The 18033-nt window shown below is 46.6% G+C and overlaps 1 protein-coding gene across 4 annotated transcripts in view; it reads right to left on the bottom strand.

The window, feature by feature from the left end:
* CHD9 (chromodomain helicase DNA binding protein 9) overlaps positions 1 to 18033 on the bottom strand; it is a 174241-nt gene that overhangs the window by 64978 nt on the left and 91230 nt on the right. For all 4 annotated transcript variants that reach the window (XM_075837529.1, XM_075837530.1, XM_075837531.1 and 1 more), the window contains 2 exons: positions 5481 to 5589; positions 1224 to 1370 (listed from right to left, as the gene is read on the bottom strand). In XM_075837529.1, the coding sequence (XP_075693644.1) occupies positions 1224 to 1370; positions 5481 to 5589 (256 nt within the window). The remainder of the gene's footprint in view (positions 1 to 1223; positions 1371 to 5480; positions 5590 to 18033) is intronic.

Below are 18033 nucleotides of genomic sequence, written 5' to 3'. Positions count from 1 at the left end.
TATACCAAATACAGAACCAAATTTTGCTGCTCAATCTCAAGACACCAAATCCTTTATAGCTCTTTTACATAGGAATGTCAAAACGGTGTAAAAAAAAAAAAAAAAGGTCTATCCGGAACACAGCTTGAGAATATCTACATTTTACAACTTAAAGTGATATTCCAATCTTATAATGTTATAGTATATCCCTAGGATATGCCATTACATTATGATTAGTGGGAGCGGGACAGCTGGGACCCCCACTGATCATGTGAAGGAAGAGACCAAGGTCCCTATGATTTATTCTCTGCACCGCAGAGCTCCTGGACATCCAATCCGCTGGAACAGCAACACTACCCCATTCAAGTGAAAGCAGGTGGCTGGCAGCATCACCGTGCAGGGAAATACTGTGAAGGAGCAGCAGTAAATGATAGCATATCCTAGGGATATCACATTTTCACTTTTTGAAAAGAAGCTAGCCTGTCGATCAGCTGATCGCTGCGGGACGGTCTTCAGGAACCACAGATCAGCTGTTATGATGGTGGGAATACGTAGAATTACACGAGTTATCATTCAAATTATTTCTCAAGACCCTTTATTGAGTTCTTACGATGACATTTCGTGATCGTTTGAAGTTACCGGTTCAAAGCCTGAAGCTGAACTAAGGCCTCATGCACATGACCGTGTTTGGTCCATGATATACACGGACCGTATGTCGGCCGCATTTCCCAGACCGAACGCAGTTCAGTGAACCGAAGTTCCTAGCAACATAGTTATGTATGATGCTAGGAGTCCCTGCTGCCCAGAGAAAATACTGTCCCATACTGAAAACATGATTACACTATGGGACAGTATTTCCACGAAGAGGCAGGGACTCCGATGCTAGGAACGCTGGCTCCCTGAACTATGTTCGGTCTGGTAAATGCAGCCAACATACGGTCCGTGTATCACGGACCAAACAAGTTTGTGTGCATGAGGCCTAAAGATCTGATGACATGTCCCTCTCTGATTTTAGTCAAATGCGGTGTTGTCATGGAGACCAAATCTCAAAATACGTCCCATCAGATGCGTCATACACACGCAGCGTTGCTCTTCTCACCCTCAGTCTTGTACAGCCATATGCTCCACACAATATAAAAAATACTATTAGAAGCACACCGGTCCTGCCAAGGCAGGCTATAGGAATATTATTACTGGAGGTGAGAGGGTTAAGTGTTCTCGTCACTCAGTATTGGTACACATACCACAAACAGTTGCAAAGGTTGCTCTGCTGGCAGGGGGGCAGCACTCTTCTTGATTTTAACACTGGCCTTTGGTTCATCCTCAGATTGCTTCCCTTCTCCTTCTTCTGCATACTTCTTCCGCTTCACTTGCCGGTTTGATCTTCGTTTCTACAAAAAAATGAGGCAAATTTCATGAAAAAAATACTGCTAATTCTGCAGAGACGAGTTGTGGCTGCAAAAAGTTCTGGTGGCGGTCTGGGCCAGATGAGGAAGAAAAGAAAAGTGAACGACTACAATCTTCACCCCTTCCCTCCTCAGCCATTTTTCAAATTTTCACTTTTGTTTTTTCCTTCCCACCTTCCAAAAGCTATAATTTTTTTATTTTAACGTCTATATAGCCATAGGAAGGCTTGTTTTTCGCGGGACAAGTTGTAGTTTTATATGTCACCATTTATTCTACCGCATAATGTACTGGCAAGCAGAAAAAAAATAAAATTGTGTGGTGAAATGGGCAAAAAACAGCAATTACGCAATTATTTGGGGAGTTTTGTTTTTACGGCATCCATCAGGCGGTAAAAACTACATATTCACCTTATTCTACAGGTTGATACGATTACGGCGATACCAAATTCATATGTTTTGTTTTATGTTTTACCACTTTTGAAAAAAAGAAAACTATTTGCTAAATTAAAAAAATCTTTTGTGGCGCCGTATTCTGAGAGCCAGAACTTTTTCATTTTTCCATCAATTTAGCTTTGCGAGGGCTTACATTTTGCAGGGCAAGCTATAGTTTTCACCAATACCATTTTGGGATATATGCGACTTTTTGATCACTTTTTATTTTTATTAGCACTAAGGTGACCAAAAACCAACAATTTGCCTGTTTATATATATATATATATATATATATATATATATAATTATTATTTTTTTTTTTACAACATTCACCAAGCAAGTTACATAACGATATATTGTGATAGGTCAGACATTTACGGACGCGGCGATACCAGTTATGTTAACCTTTATTTTTTTGTAACATTGATTTTGGGGCAAAAATGTGAAAAGGTTCTTTTCTTTTGAACATTTAAAAAAAAAAAAAAAAAAAAAAGAGTAAAAAAACAGTTAAACAACGTTTTGTTTTTTATTGGTCCCCCTAGGAGACTTGAACCAGTGATCGTTGGATCGCTTGCATGATATGCTGCAATACTAATGTATTGCAGTATATCGTGATTCTGACAGTTTTACTTGAAGCCCTGCCGGGGGCGGAGCTTCAGAGGAGTACAAAGATGGCAGACCGAGGGGCCTTTGTTAGGGCCCCAGGCTGCCATAATGTATAGAGTGCCTACTGGCAAACAGAGCCCTTGTTTCCCAACCACCAAAATTAAAATATAAAGTTTTAATTGGTATAGACGACCATCAGACTACATAGAAGTTAAAATTCCTGGTCCATTGCTGATAGAGATCAGCATAGTGCAATGTGTGGTTATTCAAAGAAGCAAGGTGCTAACGGCTGCAGACCGCAGCACCACGTTGTAAGTTAAATTACTAAGAGACCAGCAGGACCAGAGTTAAAAATTCAAAAGAGCCCCCCCCGACATGTTTCACTACCGACGTAGCATCTTCAGGGGTATAGGGGCTAGTGACAGCGGGCGCCGGAATCCACATACCTATATATTCAGTAAACTATCTGCAGCTGTTGCTGCAATTAGTTGAGAGCCAATCAAAAGAGGAGCGGAGGAACAAGCCTCCGCACGGCTGACTGACAGTCAGCAGCACCAATCGCTGGTGAGACAGAAGCCACCACCAATAGGTGCAGTGCCGGCGCACATGTGCAGTAACGAAAAAACCGGAGATAGAAAAAATCCGGTGATTACAACAATGTATCGACGCATGCATATTGAATTGCATACATATAACGTGCTATATAGCTGTTAGGTAGAAATAGTTATTAAGTTAGTGCATGACCGGCAGCAAGAACGATAGTTCACCAATGAATAGGCAGATAGCCATGTACATAGTACAGTAGATCGCAGAAATGATTGGCATATGTATAATGCCAACCATAAAGTGGCCAGGATAATGGCACCAGTTGTGGTCTGTAGTGAGAGCCCAATTTTAAAGTTGAAATTGAAGGAGACCGTCGCAATAGTCACTAGGAAAGTCTGAATGGTTATTCAGGATTATATTGATGTCAATAAATGGTAAGGAGTGTGGAAAGGTACAAACATAGTCAAAGTCAGTTATATAAAACAGTGCTGTATAATAATGCTATATAATAATGCAATTTATAACAAAAAATATGTATAACCAAAGGGGCATCATGCAACCGAACAGAGGGAAGACCAGCGGATTCACAAAAATGCCGCAAACGTAAAACCCTCGTTGAGGCCCCCTGGGCTGAGGGAGCCCAAACGATGGATCCAACGTGCCTCCTCCTGTAGTAACCTGCGATCCAGATTACCTGCTCTAGGGCCAAGTTTAATATGGGTAATGCCCCAGAATTGTAGGGCACGGACATCCCCATTATGTGCAGAATGCACGTGCCTAGAGAGTGGTGTATCTTCTTTGTGATGGATAGTACTTAGGTGTTTTGAACATAACAACCAGTGTTACCAGCAGATTGTGCCGCGGGGGCATTTAAGGTGTTAAACGGGCGAAATCAAAGTGATCTTTGATTCCGCCCGTTCCAGTGAGGTGTCAGCTGTGTAAAACAGCCTTCACCAGCTGTGTATGGAGCGAGCTCAACCCGCTTCACTCTAGCGGTCTGCCGCCATACAAATGCGCCAGCAAACAGGGTCCAGCATTGACAAAGTGCCTGAGGAAGGTTACGGTATCGACCGAAACGTCGCACTGTCACTGGCTATAAATAAATCAATTATTTGGAAAAGAATTTCCCTTTTGGTGTGCATAGTACTTTCTCTCTATTGGCTCGAGTTGGGCCCCTACCTATGCACCCACGCCAAAACCTAGTGCTATCCGAACCTTGCTACAGAGATACCACTATATATAGTCACCGTATACTGGTAACATTGGTCTTTGCATAGTGATTTTTATTCAGTAACTGTATTCTGACACTAGGTGGTGGTAAAATGTGATCATGGTGTGGTGGCATTATTTGTCTCTAGCATGGTATATGATATGTACCATCCAAATGGTGCCGTTGAAAAAAAACACGTGCTTTTTGCGCTATTTTTTCAGCCATTTTTAACCAGATATGTAAACCAAGCCTATTATAGCCATGTATCTGTAGGGCAGGCCCCAGAATAAATTCCACTGGTGGTCCCTAGGCACCCCAGTTCAACACTGCGACAGCCAAAAATGTGCACCAGGGCCCCATTTACGATGCCAGTTAATAATTTTTTTGTCAATTTGGCACATCTGCTTTCTTCTCCATCTGCATGTACCTGGTGTGCAGATGTATGCACTGTATACAAAAATATGATTGCGAACATTTAGACGCTGGTTTCCATATATCAAAATACTTCATATAAATACTGCAGAAATAAAAATACAAGTCATATAATGGCCAAAAATAGAAATAGTGTTATTCCTCATCTACACACATATGACAGTTCATTCTGAAAAGTCACTGAAAAGTTAGGTACGCTTTCAATCAAATAGTAAAATAAAGTAGATTTCTATACAAAGTATGAATGAAATCCAGGGCTACAGCTGCCAACAGGAAAGGTAATAAAGAACGTTCGTCTGTCAATAGCCAAAATCTCCACATCCAGCCATTAAAACGACAAAAAAAAAAAAGGCAGGTATCCCATTGAATTCATTAGTTATTGTATATGTGGGTAGTCCCTGACAGTCCTCAGAAATTAGACCATTATTCTTATGAAATTACTGTTAAAAATTCTACAAGAGGCAAAAAGAGATGAAAGAATGATCCCCAGCGTGGTAGCGGGACTGTCGGGTGGAAGTAACCTAAGCCCTTTACATAAAGCACAATGTTCAGCTTACATAAAATAAGTTCAGAAAACTATAAGGGAAGCCAAACTGTCAAGGCTGTGGGAAGAAAAGGACTAGTATTACACTTCCGCAGGGGGTCTGTAGAAAGAGATCTAGAAATGTATAACACATTTAGTTTTAGTTTGACAGCAGCTTTAAATCTGTCCAAAAAGATATTCGAACACGGGGTTTAAAAATGATTGGATGGGAAATTGTGAACAGAACAAAATAATGAAAATAAATCTGAATACGAAACTAAATGGATATTGATAATGACACAAAGAAGTAAATATAGGAAAAAGAATATACTGAAATAGCACACACCTGAGCATCTTCCTCTTTCAGAATCCGTGAAGCGATTTCCGAGTCAGAGATTTCTTCTGAGGATTCAATCTTTCGTTTTTGCTTCTTGCCCAGTGTAATGATTAATTTGCTGTTGGAATGAAGAAAAGCAGAAACTTAGACAGGGAAATATTTGGGAAAATTGGCAAACTTTCCCAGCTGTCTTGCTATGTTACTTGGATTATCGAAGACAACAATGTAATATAAGATAATATAATAAAATAAGAAGTAAAAAAAAAAAAGACACAAAACACATATGAACCGAGTGTGACTGACAATGAACAAAACCAGGTACAACACATCTGCGTCCAGTAGCCTGTACCATATTCCCCAACAGGCCTGGGCCTTTTTAGGAAATATGGCCAGTGCTATGCTGCAAGATCCAATTAGGTAGCAAAGGTACCGGAACCTGTAACCATGTAAAGCCCCTTTAATTTCTAGATGCCCAAAAACAAAACAGACCTGAACGTGCAAAGCTCCCACTACCATTCAGGGTGCCACAACAACACATGCCCTGTATGTAACTGGAAGAGTCTTCTCCACTAATTGGCCAAGAGGGACCATGGCAACTTTCTTACCAGTTATGGGGCCACTCAGCAGATGTGGTAGCACCCATTGGCTTTTATTTAGTAGGGCATCTAAGCTCAATGTTGTCTCAGTGGTCCACTGATGTATTTATGCAGCTATAATTCCCCTTATTAAACTATAGAGATATATATGTCTGCATTACAGTTGTAGACAAAACGATAATTAAGATAATTTGTAAAGTTGCTTTATTTAGATATATAGATGCATCCAGACATTGGAAAAATTGGTTGCAACGGTTGACATAGCCTTTAACAAAAATATGCTTTTTGTGGGAAGAATGAAAGACCGAAAGAAAGACAGAGAGAAAGACAGAGAGAAAGACAGAGAGAAAGACAGAGAGAAAGACAGAGAGAAAGACAGAGAGAAAGAAAGAGAGAGAAAGAGAGAGCACGAGAGAAAGAAAGAGAGAGAGGCAAAGAAAGGGTAAGTAAAGGTGTAACGCTGGCGGCGGGTCCCATTCCTAGCGCACACGCTCCGGCTGCCTCCTAAAGGGCCAGCGCTTGTGAAATTCAAGGTATCTCACTAATCCCTGTTGCCCCCCCCAGGACTATTTAAGGCACCTCTCAATATCCACCAGGTGCCTGACCAATATTGGAACAACCTAGTGTTATCCAGCGATGGTTCCTGTATGCAACTGTAACCTGTCTGCAATTGCTATCAGTTATCAGCCTGTAATTAGTTGTCCGTTACCAGCCTGTGTCCAGTCTGCTGTTATTATCTGTTGTCAGCTGGCATCGGGTTATCCATTACCAGCCTGTATCCAGTCCGCTGTTGCTATCTGTTATCTACCTGCCTTTGACCGACTATCTGCTACCTGCCTGTGTCCAGCTGCCTGCCTGTTTCCAGCTATCCACCTTTGACCAGATCTACTGTCAGCGTCCATCCAACAAGGTATTATCTGCCTGTGCAAGTCTCGTGTCTGTTTGGCCAGCAGCTACTTCGCCCCCCACAGGCAACGACCTGGTAGCCTCCCCGATGCGAAGACCAGATACCTGTATAGGGGTTAAAGGGCGAAGGCTACTTCGACAATGCCTTTATAGGTGGCCCGAAGCCAACCCGGTGGAGTAGCCCAGTGGGTCCACAAACCTGCTGGTCGTAACAAAGGGAAAGGAAGGAATAAAGTAAAGCTGTCAAACATGCCAAAAAGCAGCCTATAGGTACACAACAGTATACGTCCATGACATTTTATTTTTTTTGGTATTAAGATGTATATGTCTGACATAAAAAGCCAAAAATGTGGAGTGAAAAGGGTCTAACCCTTGACAATCATATATGATGCAAATGAATGGGATTTCCTTGTTGCTGTAATAGTCATCTATCAGTGAGCATACACCTATAGATATAGGAATCAATCAATATGAGGAAACCTATGCTAGGGAAAGGCATGTGCGGTGCCACCTGATGTTGATATTCTGGATGTAGGAATGATGTATCCTGACACTCTGGAGTAGGTCTTATTAAGGACTGTCACTAGTCTTATCTTACTGCCGCCTAACAGCCCCCCGCACCGTCATGTCAGGCAAGAAAAGGAAAGGTTAACCCAATTGCTGTAAAATAGCTTCTGATCCTCTCGGGAAAGACGAAGACTTAAGAGAATAATCACAGGGCTGTCGTTCTGGGGAACCCAAGGAAATCACAGGGAGAAGAGCATCTTAAAAGCACATACCCCACATATTGCAGATTCGATAATTACTAGCTGGAATAGGAATACGAAAAAGCTGCCCGGATACAGATGGCTGTGCTACGCCTGCATTTTCACATGAGAGCAGAGGGGCAGGCTTTATTGTGTAGTCAAGGCAATTAGTTTACATCTATGCAGCGACTCTGGCACTGCGGGCACCTGAACTGTTCACTCCCCTTCTTGGAGGTATTATCAATCTTCTAACTGCATTGCTGTGTGTGCAGAGATAATACGAAGCAGCAACTGATGGAAATTCAACGTCTGCTCTGCAATCTACTCCAAGTATTTATACAGTTTGGAATCTACAATACGCCAAAATTCAGGGATGGGTTTATCACCTAGATTATTGCCCCCAATTAAACTAACATCCCTAAACATCTGCATTACCCCAGAACACATGGAGATATACTGCTTCGACTAGGACAGGGAAAAAAATAATTCCCATCATTGTACAATAATGAACAGCCATCCCCGAAAACGGGGACTTTTCTGCGATCAACATTTTAATGCTTTTTTTTAAATCAGGTCAATTAATTGATAAATTCCTTTAAGGGCTTATTCAGACGAACGTATAATAAGTCCGTGCTACTCGCGTGTTGTTCACGCGCGTCACACAGACCTATGTTAGTCAATGGGGCCGTTCAGACAGTCCGTGATTTTCACGCAGCGTATGTCCACTGCGTGAAACTCACGACATGTCCTATATTTGGCCGTGTTTCGCGCTGCACGCACCCATTGAAGTCAATGGGTGCGTGAAAACCGCGCACGGCACACCGACACACTTCCCTTTTCCGCGCGTGATTCGCGCTACAGTAGTCAAAACTATGAATGAAAACAGAAAAGCACCACGTGCTTTTCGGTTTACAAACATAAGAACAGAGTGTCATAATGATGACGGCTGCTCGAATATCACGCAGCCACACATCATATGTTGATGACACACGGAGCTTTTGCACGCGCAAAACGCCAAGTTTTTTGCAGCGCAAAACGCACACGATCGTGTGAATCCGGCCTAAAAAAAAAAAAAGACACAACCGCTTTGCCCATTTACACACGATGACGGGTCACAATCCTTCTAATTGTATCAAAAATGTAAACACAAACACAACACAAAAATCATCTGCAGGAAATAGTAAAAACATATGCCCTCTGTAGATAATGCAACACACCCCTAGATAATGCCAGTGTCCTCTGTACATACTGCCACAGTGCCTTCTGTAGATGCTGCCACAGTGCCCTCTGTAGATGCTGCCACAGTGCCCTCCACAGATGCTGTCAGTGATGTCAGGGGCTTGCCCAGAGCTGGAGTCCCGGAGCAGAGCCGCTTCTAGCAGCGGTTTAGAGCGTCCATTGCAGATTTAGTCCTTTTTACTGGACATCCAACGCTATTTTGTCAGGCATAATTACAGAAACCCAAGGGAACCCATTAAAGTCAAGCGTTCCATTGAGTGCCGTAGGATTCCGTCATGCGTTGCATCCGCTGCTTCCAGTATTCTCATTGTTCTGCTCCTATGATAGAGAACAACGAAATCTGAAACGCAGATGTGAACACAGCCTAAGGCTAGAGAGACTTCAGGAAGGAAAACTTTTATATTTACACGAAATGCTATTATAACGTTTTATTTAAAGTTTTCTAATTAGTTGTCGTTACTCTAAAATGTATGGCAGTTCTGTGCTGGAAATAGTGGCGGATTTTCTGGAATGTCGGATACTGAAGAATTTCTAACTGCACATTTAGCATCATAACATTTTCTGTGTTCACAGAAAATGGAAGATGGGAGCGTGGCTTAGCATGGCGGTGTGAGGACGGGTTAGTCTTCAGCTCCGGACTCACCCAGCCGAAAATCGCCCGACATGACTCACTCACCGGTCCCCGACTCAGGATGACCAGGGGGAAAAGCCGCAGGAACCTCCCGGACACCTCGGGCACTCCATCCATTGGCCGGTTTCTCCGGTTCACACCTGGACGGCACTCCGCCGCGGTCCTCTTCTTCTCCTCCTGCAGGCCGAACCCGGACTCCGTCGCCTCGTGGGATCTCTCCGCCTCCTTCCCCTTCTGGTCGGACGCAGACCGGCTGCTGCTCCCGAGCCCCTGGAGGGGAGATGTCATCTTTGGAGAGAGGTCAGTGTGGAACAGATTTCCCAGGGCCGGCACCACCGACCCCGGCAGAGGCCTTGCCCCCTATTCAGCCCCAGCCAGCACCCGGACATGGGGTAACTCACATGGCGCCACCAGGCAGGGCGCATGAGGTGCCATTTTTATTGACCGTTCAACGGCAGGCTACAGCACAGGACTCTCAGCAGAGTCAGGGAACACCGGCCATTTTCAGGGGGACCCCAACCCCACCGGTGCACATGGGGGAACATCACACAGGCCCGTCCCCGGGCCTCCCGCTCTCAATGGAACGGACCCTGGCGGAACTCTGGGAGATGGTCAAGGTATTGCCTACCAAAACCGACTTGGATCTCCGCCTCACCCAGTTGGAGGAGAAACACGACAGGGCCATTGGCGCTGTCGCACAGGACGTGCGTGTTCTGGCCACGAGGGTGGAAATCTTGGAGCGCCAGCATTCCATATCTTCCCTGGACATTTCGGTTCTCTCACAGTCCTTGGCAACTCAAGCTACGCAACTACGGGACTTCTCCCTACATTTGGATGATGTCGAGAATAGGGGGAGGCGTAACAACTTGAAACTGAGGGGTTTGTCGGAGTCTGTACCTCCAGATTGACTTTATGATGCTGTGACACACATTTTTAACAGACTCCTGGACTGTCCGCGGGATATGCCCATTGAGATGGACAGAGTTCACAGACTGGCGGGCCCCCGGAATAGAGATGGCAACCGACCCAGAGATGTTCTATGTAGAGTGCATTTCTACAAGCAGAAAGAGGAGATTGCCCGGAGAGCCTGGGAGAAGGGTGCTGTTCCTTTCAACGGTACCGAGATTACAGTCCTGCCGGACGTCTCAAGACTGACACTCTCCATGCGCAGAACTGTCCGCCCCTTACTGGAAGTGACAAAGGCGGCAGGCGCAACTTACAGGTGGGGACACCCCTTCCATATCATCCTTCGCAGGCAGGGGATGTCATTTGCGGTCCGGTCCCCGGATGACCTGGAAGAGGCCTTCCGGTTCTTGGAGATCCCACCGGTGCGGTTACCGGACTGGACTGAACCCCCGGCACCGTTTGCTCTCAGAGGAGGACCAGATCCAGATTCTGTGTCTCATCTTCCGCCTCGTCCAGGAGCTGAGCTGACCGTACCCCGACCTCCAGAGCGACGATCCCCGCACAGAGACCGTGGAGTCGGACCCGTTAAACCTCGGCCTCCAGGGCGGCATTCCCCGCGGAGGGACGGATTGATCTTCGGCGTTCTTATGTGGACATTTATTTGCACTTCACCCCACCTTTTTCTTCCACAGGGTTCTTGGAGAGCGGTGAAGATGGCGTTGCTGGAGTTGCTCTGAGGACATTTGTATTGCTGTGGGTCTGGGGGGGGGTTTACCGGTTGTGGATGATTCAACTGTTTCACCAAGTGGGGGAAGGTGTGTCCCTGTAATAGTTGATTTGGTGAGTCCGGGGCTTAGACGCAATATATTTGAGATATCTAGTTGACTACTGAATTTCTGAGACACTGTTTTTTGCATTGCGGTCTTTCCTCGTTCCCTATTAGGGTTCCGTGTAGCGGTGTCGTGTTCGGAGGCCTTCCTCTGTGGACGACATAGCACACGTTGAGTAGTGGAGAGAGTTTGTACTCCGAACTTAGAGAATTCGTGTTTTCTGTTTGCTCCTGTACTGCTGCTTCTGTGTAGGAGCTTTTTTTCTTCTTTTTCTCCTTCTCTCTCTTTTTCCCTCTCCCCTTTCCCTTCTGTCCATCCCTCAGTCCGCTACCATGTCTGACATTACTGCTGTCTCCCTGAATGCACAGGGTCTGAATATCCCCCATTCTCCGTCTTCTGTGGACAAGAAAAGCTCACGTGGCCTTCCTGCAGGAAACCCACTTTCGGGCGGACTGCATACCGAAGCTCACGGACGCCAATTATCCTGATGGGTATCATAGTGTATTCCCCGACTCCAAGACTAAGGGGGTCTCCATCCTGATCTCACGTTCTCTCCATTGGGAACATGTGGAGACCTGCACGGATGGAGCCGGCCGGTACCTTTTCGTGAAGGGTAAGTTGGATAACACCCTGTACACGCTGGCCTCACACCATCTCCCTAACACTGGTCAAGTAGCCTTCTTGGACAGAGTTTTAGGGGCGCTGGATGGCTTTCTGGAAGGCACCCTAATACTGGGGGGGATTTAAATGTTACATTGGATCCCGTATTAGATTCCTCGCGAGGGCACTCCTCTCTACCCAGGTCAGCCCACCGTCATATACGACGATTGTTGCATGAGAATCAACTGGTGGACGCGTGGCGGGTTCTACATCCCTCGAAAAAAGACTATACGTTTTATTCGCCCCCACCCCCCCCCCCGCAACTCCTACTCCCGATTAGATTACTTTTTCCTACGTCACACACATCTCTCCAGCCTCACATCGTCCTCTATAGATGACATAACGCTTTCTGACCATGCCCTTATTACTCTCACTTTAGCTCGCCCAACGGCCCACCCTCGTCCCTGGCAGTGGCGACTGAATGAAATCGCTCCTACAGGATCGGTTTACAAACATAAGAACAGAGTGTCATAATGATGACGGCTGCTCGAATATCACGCAGCCACACATCATATGTTGATGACACACGGAGCTTTTGCACGCGCAAAACGCCAAGTTTTTTGCAGCGCAAAACGCACACGATCGTGTGAATCCGGCCTAAAAAAAAAAAAAGACACAACCGCTTTGCCCATTTACACACGATGACGGGTCACAATCCTTCTAATTGTATCAAAAATGTAAACACAAACACAACACAAAAATCATCTGCAGGAAATAGTAAAAACATATGGCTTCCAATTTTACCACCAGTTTTATTTATTGAGAATGACAACCTGAATTAATTCCTATTTTAAAGTGGCTGTCCGGCCTGACGGTCACTTTGCATATGATGTCAGGACTCAATAGCTATATTCAGCCCGGACATCCTTTCTGCAATAGCTGTAGTCATGACAACCGTTGTTGCAGAGACTTCAGACTACTGTTTCCCTGCAGTGGTATGACGGGGCAGCGGTAGTCTTAGACACTCGCTACACTATGCTGACGCTTGTAATTTAACATCAGTACAGTGCAAGTGAATGATGCAGGCGGGCACAGCTGGTGACATTACGTAGGAACGCCTCCCTGCTCCATTCTAAAGCCGGGAGCCAAGCAGTAACGGAGGAGGGGGAGTAATTATATTTTCACCCCCACCAATGCCCAATGGGGGGGCCCAGAAAGACTGGACAATTGCTTGAATTTAGTTTAAATTACACAGTCATAGCCAAGAAAGGCTGTGTTCACATCTGTATCGAAGGCTACGTTTAGAGCAGGGGTCTCAAACTCGGCCGGGTAAGTGGGCCGCATATAGAAAAAATGGGAAGTTGACGGGCCGCATTACTTTCAAATTTGATACAATACAAAATTATTGTTAATCAATTGGTTATTTGAACTACTATAACACTATATTACTATAATAATAATACTACATTACTATAATAATAGCGCTAGGTTTAAAATTTGAGATATTTCTCCACGTGCTTATTTCAACAATCCAGTTTTCCAGTTTAAGTGTCGCTAAATGCAGTTCGGCGGCTCAGTTAGCAGCGTTTGGCAGACACATGTCAAGATTGGCAGCCCCTTTTTAGATAGTGCCACAGTGCCCTCGGTGGATGCTGCCGCAGTGCCCTCTGTAGATAATGCAACACACCCCTAGATAATGCCACAGTGCCCTCTGTAGATAATGCCACAGTGCCCTCTGTAGATAATGCAACACACCCCTAGATAATGCCAGTGTCCTCTGTACATACTGCCACAGTGCCTTCTGTAGATGCTGCCACAGTGCCCTCTGTAGATGCTGCCACAGTGCCCTCCACAGATGCTGTCAGTGATGTCAGGGGCTTGCCCAGAGCTGGAGTCCCGGAGCAGAGCCGCTTCTAGCAGCGGTTTAGAGCGTCCATTGCAGATTTAGTCCTTTTTACTGGACATCCAACGCTATTTTGTCAGGCATAATTACAGAAACCCAAGGGAACCCATTAAAGTCAAGCGTTCCATTGAGTGCCGTAGGATTCCGTCATGCGTTGCATCCGCTGCTTCCAGTATTCTCATTGTTCTGCTCCTATGATAGAGAACAACGAAATCTGAAACGCAGATGTGAACACAGCCTAAGGCTAGAGAGACTTCAGGAAGGAAAACTTTTATATTTACACGAAATGCTATTATAACGTTTTATTTAAAGTTTTCTAATTAGTTGTCGTTACTCTAAAATGTATGGCAGTTCTGTGCTGGAAATAGTGGCGGATTTTCTGGAATGTCGGATACTGAAGAATTTCTAACTGCACATTTAGCATCATAACATTTTCTGTGTTCACAGAAAATGGAAGATGGGAGCGTGGCTTAGCATGGCGGTGTGAGGACGGGTTAGTCTTCAGCTCCGGACTCACCCAGCCGAAAATCGCCCGACATGACTCACTCACCGGTCCCCGACTCAGGATGACCAGGGGGAAAAGCCGCAGGAACCTCCCGGACACCTCGGGCACTCCATCCATTGGCCGGTTTCTCCGGTTCACACCTGGACGGCACTCCGCCGCGGTCCTCTTCTTCTCCTCCTGCAGGCCGAACCCGGACTCCGTCGCCTCGTGGGATCTCTCCGCCTCCTTCCCCTTCTGGTCGGACGCAGACCGGCTGCTGCTCCCGAGCCCCTGGAGGGGAGATGTCATCTTTGGAGAGAGGTCAGTGTGGAACAGATTTCCCAGGGCCGGCACCACCGACCCCGGCAGAGGCCTTGCCCCCTATTCAGCCCCAGCCAGCACCCGGACATGGGGTAACTCACATGGCGCCACCAGGCAGGGCGCATGAGGTGCCATTTTTATTGACCGTTCAACGGCAGGCTACAGCACAGGACTCTCAGCAGAGTCAGGGAACACCGGCCATTTTCAGGGGGACCCCAACCCCACCGGTGCACATGGGGGAACATCACACAGGCCCGTCCCCGGGCCTCCCGCTCTCAATGGAACGGACCCTGGCGGAACTCTGGGAGATGGTCAAGGTATTGCCTACCAAAACCGACTTGGATCTCCGCCTCACCCAGTTGGAGGAGAAACACGACAGGGCCATTGGCGCTGTCGCACAGGACGTGCGTGTTCTGGCCACGAGGGTGGAAATCTTGGAGCGCCAGCATTCCATATCTTCCCTGGACATTTCGGTTCTCTCACAGTCCTTGGCAACTCAAGCTACGCAACTACGGGACTTCTCCCTACATTTGGATGATGTCGAGAATAGGGGGAGGCGTAACAACTTGAAACTGAGGGGTTTGTCGGAGTCTGTACCTCCAGATTGACTTTATGATGCTGTGACACACATTTTTAACAGACTCCTGGACTGTCCGCGGGATATGCCCATTGAGATGGACAGAGTTCACAGACTGGCGGGCCCCCGGAATAGAGATGGCAACCGACCCAGAGATGTTCTATGTAGAGTGCATTTCTACAAGCAGAAAGAGGAGATTGCCCGGAGAGCCTGGGAGAAGGGTGCTGTTCCTTTCAACGGTACCGAGATTACAGTCCTGCCGGACGTCTCAAGACTGACACTCTCCATGCGCAGAACTGTCCGCCCCTTACTGGAAGTGACAAAGGCGGCAGGCGCAACTTACAGGTGGGGACACCCCTTCCATATCATCCTTCGCAGGCAGGGGATGTCATTTGCGGTCCGGTCCCCGGATGACCTGGAAGAGGCCTTCCGGTTCTTGGAGATCCCACCGGTGCGGTTACCGGACTGGACTGAACCCCCGGCACCGTTTGCTCTCAGAGGAGGACCAGATCCAGATTCTGTGTCTCATCTTCCGCCTCGTCCAGGAGCTGAGCTGACCGTACCCCGACCTCCAGAGCGACGATCCCCGCACAGAGACCGTGGAGTCGGACCCGTTAAACCTCGGCCTCCAGGGCGGCATTCCCCGCGGAGGGACGGATTGATCTTCGGCGTTCTTATGTGGACATTTATTTGCACTTCACCCCACCTTTTTCTTCCACAGGGTTCTTGGAGAGCGGTGAAGATGGCGTTGCTGGAGTTGCTCTGAGGACATTTGTATTGCTGTGGGTCTGGGGGGGGGTTTACCGGTTGTGGATGATTCAACTGTTTCACCAAGTGGGGGAAGGTGTGTCCCTGTAATAGTTGATTTGGTGAGTCCGGGGCTTAGACGCAATATATTTGAGATATCTAGTTGACTACTGAATTTCTGAGACACTGTTTTTTGCATTGCGGTCTTTCCTCGTTCCCTATTAGGGTTCCGTGTAGCGGTGTCGTGTTCGGAGGCCTTCCTCTGTGGACGACATAGCACACGTTGAGTAGTGGAGAGAGTTTGTACTCCGAACTTAGAGAATTCGTGTTTTCTGTTTGCTCCTGTACTGCTGCTTCTGTGTAGGAGCTTTTTTTCTTCTTTTTCTCCTTCTCTCTCTTTTTCCCTCTCCCCTTTCCCTTCTGTCCATCCCTCAGTCCGCTACCATGTCTGACATTACTGCTGTCTCCCTGAATGCACAGGGTCTGAATATCCCCCATTCTCCGTCTTCTGTGGACAAGAAAAGCTCACGTGGCCTTCCTGCAGGAAACCCACTTTCGGGCGGACTGCATACCGAAGCTCACGGACGCCAATTATCCTGATGGGTATCATAGTGTATTCCCCGACTCCAAGACTAAGGGGGTCTCCATCCTGATCTCACGTTCTCTCCATTGGGAACATGTGGAGACCTGCACGGATGGAGCCGGCCGGTACCTTTTCGTGAAGGGTAAGTTGGATAACACCCTGTACACGCTGGCCTCACACCATCTCCCTAACACTGGTCAAGTAGCCTTCTTGGACAGAGTTTTAGGGGCGCTGGATGGCTTTCTGGAAGGCACCCTAATACTGGGGGGGATTTAAATGTTACATTGGATCCCGTATTAGATTCCTCGCGAGGGCACTCCTCTCTACCCAGGTCAGCCCACCGTCATATACGACGATTGTTGCATGAGAATCAACTGGTGGACGCGTGGCGGGTTCTACATCCCTCGAAAAAAGACTATACGTTTTATTCGCCCCCACCCCCCCCCCCGCAACTCCTACTCCCGATTAGATTACTTTTTCCTACGTCACACACATCTCTCCAGCCTCACATCGTCCTCTATAGATGACATAACGCTTTCTGACCATGCCCTTATTACTCTCACTTTAGCTCGCCCAACGGCCCACCCTCGTCCCTGGCAGTGGCGACTGAATGAAATCGCTCCTACAGGATCGGTTTACAAACATAAGAACAGAGTGTCATAATGATGACGGCTGCTCGAATATCACGCAGCCACACATCATATGTTGATGACACACGGAGCTTTTGCACGCGCAAAACGCCAAGTTTTTTGCAGCGCAAAACGCACACGATCGTGTGAATCCGGCCTAAAAAAAAAAAAAGACACAACCGCTTTGCCCATTTACACACGATGACGGGTCACAATCCTTCTAATTGTATCAAAAATGTAAACACAAACACAACACAAAAATCATCTGCAGGAAATAGTAAAAACATATGGCTTCCAATTTTACCACCAGTTTTATTTATTGAGAATGACAACCTGAATTAATTCCTATTTTAAAGTGGCTGTCCGGCCTGACGGTCACTTTGCATATGATGTCAGGACTCAATAGCTATATTCAGCCCGGACATCCTTTCTGCAATAGCTGTAGTCATGACAACCGTTGTTGCAGAGACTTCAGACTACTGTTTCCCTGCAGTGGTATGACGGGGCAGCGGTAGTCTTAGACACTCGCTACACTATGCTGACGCTTGTAATTTAACATCAGTACAGTGCAAGTGAATGATGCAGGCGGGCACAGCTGGTGACATTACGTAGGAACGCCTCCCTGCTCCATTCTAAAGCCGGGAGCCAAGCAGTAACGGAGGAGGGGGAGTAATTATATTTTCACCCCCACCAATGCCCAATGGGGGGGCCCAGAAAGACTGGACAATTGCTTGAATTTAGTTTAAATTACACAGTCATAGCCAAGAAAGGCTGTGTTCACATCTGTATCGAAGGCTACGTTTAGAGCAGGGGTCTCAAACTCGGCCGGGTAAGTGGGCCGCATATAGAAAAAATGGGAAGTTG

This window comes from Rhinoderma darwinii, chromosome 9, assembly GCF_050947455.1.
Source record: "Rhinoderma darwinii isolate aRhiDar2 chromosome 9, aRhiDar2.hap1, whole genome shotgun sequence".
In the NCBI taxonomy this organism is placed as follows: Eukaryota; Metazoa; Chordata; class Amphibia; order Anura; family Rhinodermatidae; genus Rhinoderma; species Rhinoderma darwinii.
This window is presented reverse-complemented; position numbering and strand designations above follow the sequence as displayed.